General features: G+C 51.2%; 1 protein-coding gene across 13 annotated transcripts; it reads right to left on the bottom strand.

The window, feature by feature from the left end:
* Nucleotides 1–7,601: 7,601 nt before the first annotated feature.
* CUNH1orf210 (chromosome unknown C1orf210 homolog) lies at nucleotides 7,602–10,758 on the bottom strand. Of its 13 annotated transcripts, none has more exons than XM_013123384.3 (4): nucleotides 10,533–10,758; nucleotides 9,087–9,157; nucleotides 8,504–8,556; nucleotides 7,602–8,398 (listed from the first exon to the last, which is right to left on the bottom strand). In XM_013123384.3, exons 3-4 carry the CDS (start codon nucleotides 8,538–8,540, stop codon nucleotides 8,082–8,084), a joined length of 354 nt encoding a protein of 117 aa, XP_012978838.1. In that variant the 5' UTR covers nucleotides 8,541–8,556; nucleotides 9,087–9,157; nucleotides 10,533–10,758; the 3' UTR covers nucleotides 7,602–8,081. The 13 variants fall into 13 exon arrangements, with proteins under 13 accessions (XP_012978838.1, XP_012978833.1, XP_012978837.1 ...); XM_013123379.3 differs by having other exon boundaries at nucleotides 8,504–8,627; XM_013123383.3 differs by lacking the exon at nucleotides 10,533–10,758 and adding an exon at nucleotides 10,440–10,528.
* Between the last annotated feature and the right edge of the window lie 271 nt (nucleotides 10,759–11,029).

Raw genomic sequence — 11,029 nt, forward strand, 5'->3', positions numbered from 1 at the left:
AAGGTTGAGGACCACTGCTATAAAGGATTTACTAATAAACTCACTTGGGAAATACTAAGTTACACAAAGTAGAATTTAGCTAAAGGAGCACTGCCTCCAATATGAAGATAAGTAGCACAATTTGAAATTTTGTTCTTTGTTCTTTGTCCTCAAGCCCACCTTCTGACACAGACATACATGTGAGCCAGAGTGATCATCATAAAACTAAAATGGAAATATACCTTAAAATCTCTACCTTAAAATTTTTCCCTAATGCCAAGAGGTCTTGTTCTCGCAGCCTCGAGAACCAGCCACACCCAACTGAACTCCTTAATCCCCCACCTTCAAGGCCAGATGCTGCTACATCCATCTATTTCCGTGTGTTTCGACAGTCTCTCATTCATCCCAGCCTTTGCCCTGCTTTCCATCCTTATCCCTTAAGACCCCCTTCTCTGAGGAGCCGCATTCTGGAGGGAGTCCTCCCTGACCCTCTCCCTTAAATTGGCGATTTGCTCTTTTTTTGGTGTCCACAGCACCCTCAACTGCGGACGCTAACCACAGCTCATGATGGGTGTGATGACTCAGTCAGGGGCAAGCTCATCCCTACAGAGTGTGTTTCACTTTTGGTTGTCTACGGATCCCTTGTTCCCAACACGGACCTAATATGTGGCAGGTGCTTCGTTCAGATGGAAGAGCTGTAGCTTGGGCAGACGGCGATGTATGCACAAGGGACAGTGAGAGCCACCTTTAGCCAGGAAGGGAAGTTAGGCCGAGCACACCTGGCTCCCAGTCCTTCCTTCCTGCCTTCCCGAGGTCCTCAAGTCTCCCTGAGAAATTCTCACTCTTCCTGGTTTCCCAAGAGATTCAGTCCCAGACCAACTCCCTGGAGGCAAGGGACCACAGAACACCCTTCCACCTGGAATAAGCCAGGGGTCCCTTTTCCTTCTGGCTGAGATAGGCCTCTTATCTTTTTAATATTTCTTTTAAGAAACTGACGGAATTCAGAAACACAGAGGCTTGGAAAACAGGAAGGCGGCACACAGCTTAGACATCTCACCAAGCATGTGGCAATGGTGTCAAGCTCCCAGGGGAGGCTGTGAGGGAGAGAACAGAGCATGCGCCTCAGACGGCCCACGCTATAAGACGTTGGCCATCGACCCAGCAGCCCAGCAGTACATCTACCACCAACGCCATCGCTAAAGCGCCGGCAGCCCGTTCCTGCCTTCCACTGCCTTGTTCCAAGCATCTCACTCAGTCGACATCACCACCAGGAGCCCACTAGCCTGCCCACTCTCTCCAAAGCTGTTTCTTCTCGAAGACACTTGCCCCCACTGTCTTCACCTCCCTTGTCTTTTGGTTAAGACTCTGTGGCCCAACTCTCACCCTTTGTCAGGTTCCTCGACCCCTGAGTTCTGCCTTTGCTCTCAGTAGAGCCTCCTCCATAAGATGAACCCACCCCCTGCCTTCACTGCCCCTACCCCCTACCCCATCCAGCACCCTGCAGTGAACAGTCCTCAGAGAAATTCACCCTGGATTCACAGCCCACCCCTGTCTCTAAAGCTGACTCAGCCCCCTGCCACTACACAAACACACTACAAGAGATTATGGGAGGCAGCCTCTCTTCCTCCCCTTTGGGAGCCCAGGGAGGAATTTAGACTTTGTCCTCAAGACAATGGAAAACATCAAAAGATTTTAATCCAGGGAGGACTGTGGCTAAAGTTAGTTAGACAGCTTGGCTCCTCCGTGGAGGTAGAGATTAGCCTTAGGAGGAAAAGAAGACACGGTTAAACATCCCAGAAATGCTAAGCTGAGGTCTCAGCTGACCCTGGGGGATGAGAGGTTGGGAAGAGGAGCTCAGGCAGGAGAAGAAAGCAAAGGACTTTAGCAATTTAGAGGCAGCAGAGAGGGTGTTTGAAGCTGAATAAAGGTAAGAATGGAGGCTAGAAAAGAAGTATCTAGCAAGGGCTTCAGGGGTCTCTTAACAGGTGAGCCACTTTCTTATGACCAAGAGGACACTAGAGAAGGTTGTTTCCAATTTGGTAGTATGCATATATGTGTGCTCTGCGCTCATGTATGAATGGACACATGTGGACATGTGCGCATGTGAATATGGGGCTATTAGGTTGACAATGGGTGCCTTTCTCCATCTCTCTCCACCTTATAAATTGAGGAAGGGTCTATCCCTGAACCTGGAAGCTTGCTGTTTGGGCTAGTCTGGCCAGTGGCTTGACTTGGAGCGTCCCTGCCTGCACTGAGCTCCGGGGATCCAAAGCAGTACTTAGTCTTTCCTGGCAAGTATTTTACACTGGAAGTCATCTCCTAAGCCACAGTGAGGATTTTAAATGGAGAAAGGCCTGGTCAGAGTCGTGTGTTCAGGTGAGCATATCTCTGCAGATAGTGGATTGCATGGGGCAAAAGTGGAGCTAGGGAACTCACTGGGAAACCAATTCACAGTCCAGATGTAAGGTACCAGGACTTAGGTTAGGGGCTGCTCAGATAAAGCTCCAGGATGCAAGGGATGCTGGGAAAGTAGGACCCACAGAGGAGAATGGATGGGAGAGATGTGGTTGATTATCACCTGAAGATGCAAGCTAGAAGTCAGCCTTGGAGCAGGGAAGGCAAGCAGCTGCAGGACACAGGGTGGATGGACCAGGCTTGCTACTCCTTTCGGTAAAGATAAGGAATAAGGTGATGAAGGTGATGTAGGTGAGTTTGTGTGTTTGAAGCAGAAAACTGAGGGCCATTCTCTTGCAAGGTGGAGGCAGTATTAAAGGGCTGCTATGGAAGGAAGGAGACTATAAATAACTGTTAGGCAGAAAGTCAGCTCTAGGAGGGACTGACCATTGGTCTAAATAGGACATAAAGAACAATAGGCCCTCCAGCTGGGCCATCTCAGAGACCCTGAGCAGGGTGTAAAGACTGCATGGTGTTGGTGTCTCCAGCCTGAGGGACTTCCTTGCCAACAGAGCATGCACAGAATGCTACTACCTTCCTGCCCAGTAAACTTTTCAGCACTGGGGGACACTTAAATCCCTATACATATTCTTGCATTTTATGCATCTTTTTAGAATAGACTGAATTCTGGGTAAAATGGGCTTCTGAGAAAAATACACCCATTCCCTACAAGTTCCAGGCCTGGGGGAGGCATAATGGAGGGAAGAAATATGAGCCCCATTGCTTGCTGGGATCTGGGATGTGGCCTCTCATCTGGGGGCCCTTTCTGAAGACCGTGTTCATGTTTCCTTGCTTGCTAGGAGTACACTCTTCATGGCTCCCTGTAGTGCCTGGTCCTGTTGGAATTCTCTTTCTGGAGCACAAGAATGGAAATTTCTCCTGGGGTTGAAACCAGCAGAAACCGGAGGCCTAGATTCCTAGAAGCTTTGAAAGTTCACCTGAGGCATCATCCGAGGCCAGGCTGCAGCCTTGGGGAGGGGCTGGCTGCGGGCTGGAGTTTCACTGGGACATTCGATGGAGAGATGATGGGACAGGAAAACTGAAGTACTGGGGAAAGGTTGACATGATGGACCCTGAAGTCCAAACTTGGGGACAAAGAGGACCAGTGGGAGTTGGGGTGGGGGCAGAGGTAGGCAGAGCTCTGTAACTTCAAGGCCCATGTGATCTACATAGCAAGTTCCAGGCCAGTCAAGGCTACATAGTAAGACCCTGTCTCTAAATACATAAATAAGTATCCAAACTGGCATTGAGCAAAACACCAGCAGCAGGTGAGGTAGGAAGAGAAACACGATACTCCCCCTTCCAAGACGACAGTAGAGCTCTACATCCTCAGGCATGTTTCCTAGACATCTGAACACTTCAAGAATGTTCTCTTGAAACTGCCCCTGATCTAGTCACAGCCTACACAAGACCGCAGACTGCCTGGTCTTCCTAGAGGAGCTTCCTTCCGGCGCCAGGCAACCTGCACACACGCCCCCAGACTCAGTGCCCTGGATGTACTCTTGGAAGTCGCTACCACGAGGCTTGCCCATTCTCCCATGCCGGTCTGTTCTCCCAACCTAGAGCTTACACCCCAAATCTCCTGGGCCTTCGTGTGCCGCCCCAGTGTGGAAGGCAGTCGGGCCAGGCCAGGTGGGAAGGAAACCCATACCCAGAAGTGTTCTTGTCTGAATCTGCATTACTCCTACTTCCAGGTGAGATTATGGATGATGGCATCAGTTGCTGAGTGCAGTGATGCCTGAGCCTCAGCCTGTGGGTCTGTACAGTACAGTTACCTGCCCAGCAGAGCTGTCAGGAGAAGTACAGTACTGATGCTGTTCCTGCTGTTCCTTTTACTGTTTTTACAGCATCCGAGGTTGTCTTTCAAATTCAATGCTATCCTCACCAGACCTTCTGAGTCAGCAAGAAGTAAACGACAAGGGAGGAGACTTAGCAAGCTCCTCCCCCAGAAGGCTGGCTGCCTATTGTAGAGTGTCAATCATTAGGGTTCTAGTAGCATGTACGCTCTATTGCTCTGCTTTATGTATAGAATTCGGTCTCATCAACAACAGTATTTAGTGAATAACATTACAATACCCATACAACTCCAATACTGAGAAATTGGAACAGAGAAGTTCAATAGTTTGCCCAAGGTCACACAGCAAGCCAGCATGCCAGAACTGGGATTTGAATTAACCTGTGCTCTCAAATCACTGCTAGGATGCTGTTAAGAGGTGTGTGTGTATGTGTGTGTGTGTGTGTGTGTGTGTGTGTGTGTGTGTGTGTTCTCTTCCAAAATCAGGTCTGAACTGGAGGCTCTGGTGAGGAGTGGGCAGTGGCAAGCTAGGGGCAGGACTTGAAGCCAGAAGAGGCCGGGTGAGAGAGAGAGACACTTGGGTTAATGGAGTTATCCTCCTGCTTCATGCTTCAGCACCTTTGTCCCTCGAAGCCTGTGACCCAGGTCAAGTTTCCACCCTGTGCCTGGAACTAAGCATGTAGAACACAGGGACAGATTGTCCCAAAGAATCAAGGGAGGCCGGAGGACAGGGTCCAAAGCTCTGTGACTTCAGGGTTTTGCTCAGCCAGGCCTAGCATCCAACAGCAGGTTCTGAGGGGAAGCCAGGCTTGTGGGACTCAGCGCTGTGGGCAGGAAAAACAACTGCTAACTTTGAACCAGGCGCTTACCTGGTCCGAGGTCCTTAGAGATTCCAGCCCATGTCCTGAAGCACATGTAACGATGTGGGCAGTCGAGCCACTTAGGTCCAGAGCTACATTCTGGGTGGTTCTTCCTCAGCTGAGGCCGGGGCAGGGAGCAGGTCAGACCATGCTTGCGGCAGCTCTCTCAGAGGCCAGGATGTGTGGGTAGCCCCCCTAGGCCCATTCTTCAGGAGCCCTCCTTCAGGGTCTCAGGCTGTGGAAACTTTAGTTCTTCCCGGGTTTTCAAGAGTCAAACCATCTCAGAACTCAGGAACAGCTGGCAACTCAGACCCCATGAGCCAGACTTCTCTTCTCTAGCCCCTCCTCCCCATCTCCAGGCCAGGTCCTCCTTTTCAGACAACCCCTGAAATGTGCTCACCAGACACTCCTCCCTCAGAGTCTCCTCTCAGTTGCCCTCTCAGGCAGTTTCATAGATTTCTATTTCATACATACAATGTGGCCTCTAGGATCACATTGCTGACACCACCAGACCCAAGTCCCCATGCTGGACAGCACTCAGATACGTCCTCTATCCCAGGTATTCCCTGTGGCAATCCTTCCTCTGTCTTGGAATGACCATTTCCCAGTCTGCTTTCCTGTTACTGTACCCAGATGCCAAGCCAGAAACCAGGGCAGCTCCCCAGGTTGAGAGTCAGTGCCTTCCATCAACTCTATCCCTTCCTGTTTCTGGAGCCTGCGCTTTGCCCTAGGCTTGTCGTCCGTCTGTCTCTCATGCCGCTCCCTCGCCGCTCTGCAACCACAATGGCTTAAACTGTTATTCAGTGATTGTTAGTTTGTCCATGTATGTGCATGTGTGTGCACAGCACTCATGTGGAGGTCAGAGGACAATTTTGTGGAGCTGATTCTCTCCTCCCAACTTTATGCGGGCCCTGGAGTTTGAACTCACATCATCACCGGGCTTGCATTCTGCTCTGCTTGCAGGATCCAAGCACCTTTACCAGCTATACCATCTCACAAGGCTTACAAGGGCTTTTCTATCATAATTCTATCATTTTGAAGAAGGAGGAAAAAAGGACACAGATGAGCCTCAGCTGTTCTCATCTGGAGTGTGAGCTCTCTTTCTCTTTCTCTTTCTCTCTCTCTCTCTGTCTCTGTCTCTGTCTCTCCCTCTCTCTGTCTGTCTCCCCCTCCCTCCCTCTCTCCCTCCCTCTCTCTCTCTCTCTCTCCCCCCCCTCTGTCTCCCCCTCCCTCCCTCCCCTCTCATTCTGGGCTTCTGAGGCCCTAACCGGGATTGTCCACTTGAGCTTCGCAGCCGATTAGGGCCTCTCAGATGCCTCACTGCGGCTCACCTGAAATCCCTGCCTTCTCAAGCCCCTCTCTGCATCAGTCACTTCCCCCCCTCTCGTCTCCTTCTCTGTGGCCTTTTCCTTCAAGGGCTGACACTGGGTGGACACAAGCATGGTGGCTGCCTGTCTTGTCTGAAAATGATCTGGAACAGACAATCACCACCTCCCCATCCCCAATCTCATGTGTGCTACAGGACCCTGGCCCTTGCATCCCCCAAGTCCTGGCTGGTTGGATCAGTGGTGAATTCATGGACTGAGTTGAACCCGTGTCTTGCCTGATTGCTTGGAACTTAGACTCAAGGTTTTGAAAGTTCTAGGTATAGAGAGTCACATCAATGTCTCTCTAAATGACAAAGCATTATAGGTGCAGTGCCAGTCACCAGTCACAAGGCTAGCACAAACTGCTGCTTCCTGTCTCCTAAATCAGCAACTACCTTGCTGGTTTAGGATCCTTCCCCAAACTCCTTTCTATTGCTTATAATGAAAGAAGCTTAATTCAAGCCCCGCCTATCTCAAGGTGGCCTGTCTGAGCCATCCTTCCCTCCCAGTCACTCTGCCTGTTTGTTTGTTACGAATGTGCCACTGCATGTGTACGCAGATCAGAGGGCGGCCCTTTGGAGTCAGTTTTTCCTTTAGACCAGTTGTTCTCAACCTGTGGGCCATTACCCTTTGGGGTCACATCAGATACACTGCATCTCAGATATTTACATTGTGATTCATTACGGTAGCAAAAACATAGTTATGGGATAGCAATGAAATAATGTTATGGTTGGGGGTCAGCACAGCATGAGGAACTATATTAAAGGGTTGCAGCATTAGGAAGGTTGAAAATCACTGCACTAGACCTTCACAGGGATCAAATTCACGTTGTCAGCTTTAGCAACAAAACCCCTTATCTTCTGAGCCATTTCACTGGCCCAGTAAAACATTATTTTAAGCCAGGTGGTGGTAACACACACCTTTAATCCCAGGCTAGGGAGGCAGAGGCAGATGGATCTCTGTGAGCTTGAGGCCAGCCTGGTCTACAGAATGACGGGACAGCTAGGGCCACAAAGAGAAACCCTTGGGGCTGGTATTTTAATGGGAGTTACCCTGGAGGAGAGGAGATCTGGGCAGCATATTTCAGCTATTAGCAATATGAGAGAATTTGGATGAAAGAAAATGCAAAAGGAAGGACTTCTCCTCTTAATCCAAAATGAAAATAGATTTATTAATTCCTGTGAAAAACATGATATATTATAACCAAGTTACATACTTCATTTTGATAAGAAAAAAATTTCAGTAAAGAAATTTGGCAGTCTTCTACTGCTGGGACATGTGTGAAATCCTGGGACTTGTGTGTAAAGGCCGTCATCATGAGGAAGGACAAAGCAGCTCTGGTAAAAACTTAGTGAAGTAGGGAGGAGGGAGGCAAGGAAAGGAGGTCCAGAGCCCTGCTCACAGGGGCCTTCCCCACATCCATGCACCATCAGGGTTTACCCTGGGACAGCGGGGAGCCAGGGAGAGAAACTGAGAAACAGAATTGTCCCTTTGGCGACTAGTGTCAAAAAAACAGACCTCTGGTCAAACTTTAAGTATTAGCCATATCTGGCCCTGACACTTGAGGCATCGCTGTCTGTAAAGTGCCAGGCATGGAGGGAAGTGGGGAGTGTCCAAAGATGGGGCTCACAGAGAGAAGTGGTCCCGGCTGCCTGCTGTCTCCATCTGACCAGCTCCAGGCTGAATGTAATTGTCCTCGATGAAGCCATCATCATCTTCATCTTCACCCACCTGTGGGCGGTTCCCACCCCCAGTTCCAGACAGTGGGCGGTGCCGATAGCTGGCACGGTACCGGTGGCAGAGGTGGCACTTGGCAGCCAGGGCAATGAGTATGGAGAGGACCACCGCCCCCAGCACAACCCCTACCAGCACAGGCCATGCCTGACCCCCGGTGCCCAGTCCAGGGGTCATTGGTGGTGTGGTGCTGTCCTCTGAGAACACAGCTGTAAGGAAAGAGACGGTGTTACTGGAGGCCCCCAGATAGGGCTCCCAGCGGAAACTGAGGGGACCCAACCCATCCCTAACCATCATACCTGTCTACCACTCACTTTGGTTTGCTTCAGTCATGGAGAGGCCTGATGACATCGGTGAGCCTTAGCCTCTGTCAGAAAAAAAAAAAAAAACCTGGCTCCAGGAACACCCCAGGCTCCAGGCAGCCCTGGGGCACAAGTCCTGAAAAATATAGAGGTATAGGCATCAGGATTAGATCGAGGGTCCTGTAGACAGGACCAAGGCCCACACCACTGGCCTGTAGAAGAGAACAGAAGCTGTCATGAATGGAGCTGACACAGAAGTGTTAATGTCCTTAGTAAGCACACCTTAGGATTTAGGCACTAGCCCTGTGCTCACAAAAATCCCATGATACAAATATAAACACTATCCCTGGCTTACTGATGAGAGTACAGAGGACCCCGAGTAGAAATGATTCAACTGAGGCCCCAGAATTTGAACTCAGGTCTCTGACACCAGAGCCCAGTCTGGCCTAGAAGCAGTTCAATAGCAATTGCATAGTGCTGTCCAGCTCGGAGCAGACCCTGGGAACATACGGTTGTCCTCCAACAGCCGGGACACCCGGCTCCTTGTCAGGAGCCTCCCCTACCATACACCTTCCCGAAGCCTCCACCCACTCACCTCTACTCACGGGGGCCCACAGTCTGCCACCACCGTGGGGTTTACACTAGGGAATTATTGCAGATGACCACCTGAGCAGGAAAGATCACAGTGAGGACCCTGGGACTCAGGGCTGGAAACCCCGAGGGATGAGCATCTGAGCCAAGGGAGTAGCTGGAGGAGATCACATGTATGGGATTAGACTTGGACACTCTGAAGGAGGTCAACAGTGTGTGGGGACACACATGTGACCCCCGAGGAATGGCTAGGAAAGGAAGAGCAAGAGGACTGAGGCTGGGCAGTGTCTGCAGGAGGCGGCCAGAGTGTCCCTGGACAGAGTGGTCAGGCAAGGGACTGAAGCCCCAGCTTAGGGGTGTGTTCAGCCACACTCCTCAGTGTGACACCCAAAGGGTGCCCTCACTCATGATGTGCCCCACCTCCCCCTCCAGTAACTCAGCCCTCCTTCCTATCCTCTGCCACAGCCGTATCCAAGCTACCTAACTTTGTCCTTATAGCCAGTCTCCAGCCAAAATCTGTAACAGGTGTCTAACCACCTCCGATGCACTTCCCAGAGCCAACTCTGAGCCTATCACCTGAGGGAACTCCTTCCACTGCTCCCCGTATGTCCTGTTCTTTGTTGGGGGACTCAAAATCCAGCATGGAGCCCTCAGGCCAAGCCCTCCTTCCTGGCACAGAACCTCCCCGCAAGGCGCGCGCGCAGGCAGGCACGTGCACGCACCCCTCATCCACCCTTCAGCTCTCTGAGTTTTCAGCCCTCCCTGCTGGCAAGGTTACTGCAGGGCCCACAGGTGACCTCTGCCTCATCAGCATCCAGTCAGATCTGGCCATCACCAGCCACACGCTTCCCTGAGGCAGAGGAGTGAGTAGGCTAGTGTATGCCTGGTTGGGGGCAGGGAGAAGCCAGCTTCAGCAAAGGCAAGCCTCAGGAGACATACCTAGTTCATTCATTGGCAAACGATCTCTGGTTGCCTTCTGTGGACTTCTCCCTAGGCACTCAGTACTCAAGAAACAAGAGTTTGTTGCACCTTGCAGTGAGCTCAAGTAGACTTTTTAAAGGTTTTGCACCTACTCCCTTCCTCCCCTGCTCTGCTCTGCAAATTCTTTCCAAAGATATACACAAAGTCACTTTCCAAATGCCTCTGAACTCACAGCACATACTTGCCTGCCCAACCCCCTTCAAATGTCACTTCCCAACCCACAATACCATAATACACACCCCTCCTGATCTGCAACAGACATACACACCCCCAACTGAATCTAGTTTCTCTGCTGCATACAGGAACCCTTGGGGATCAGCAGAGACCAGACTACCCGCTCCCACACCCCCAGCGGCTTCCCTTTCTCCGCTCCCACCTTCAGACACTGTGCACAGTCCGTGGAGGTGGCTTCTGGCTGGGACTGTTGAACCTGGACAGGTGGGCGGACCAGAGCAGAAACTTGACTCACCTGGAACTGCAGCGGGGTGGGCGGGGCGGAAGTGCAGGTGAAGGGAAGGCGGGGTAGCAACCAGGATTTGCAGCGCCCTCAGCAGGATGGACTCATCTTACACCTCACCAAGCATTGAGGGGGAGCAGGCTTGCTCCCTCCCCGAATATTGTGGATTAGTGCAATTGGAATGCAGAAGGGGTCCAGCCAGTCCCTGAAGGGACAGACCTCCGCAGGCACTGCTGCCAGCCCTGATAAACAAATGGTTTTCTAGTGCCGGTACAAAGTCCAAAGTTGAAGCAATAAGCCAGATGGGACCATCAGGGGAGGGAGCAATGAGCAGTCTTCCCAGGCAGAGCCTGAGAGAACACGAATGTTACAAACTTCCCTGGAAAGCCCTAGTACATGGTGTGTGTGTGTGTGTGTGTGAGAGAGAGAGAGAGGTGTGTGTGAGAGAGAGAGAGAGAGAGAGAGAGAGAGAGAGAGAGAGAGAGAGAGAGAGAGAGAGAGAGAGAGAG

The sequence above is a fragment of the Mesocricetus auratus genome, unplaced genomic scaffold (genome assembly GCF_017639785.1).
Source record: "Mesocricetus auratus isolate SY011 unplaced genomic scaffold, BCM_Maur_2.0 Super-Scaffold_100014, whole genome shotgun sequence".
In the NCBI taxonomy this organism is placed as follows: Eukaryota; Metazoa; Chordata; class Mammalia; order Rodentia; family Cricetidae; genus Mesocricetus; species Mesocricetus auratus.

Excerpts from the sequence above, each read along its gene's own strand:
- CUNH1orf210 (XM_005083935.4), bottom strand. The coding sequence starts at position 8,540 with ATGTCATCAGGCCTCTCCATGACTGAAGCAAACCAAA. Across the intron at positions 8,399-8,503 it reads CATGACTGAAGCAAACCAAA|CTGTGTTCTCAGAGGACAGC; the intron begins GTGAGTGGTAGA and ends CTTTCCTTACAG.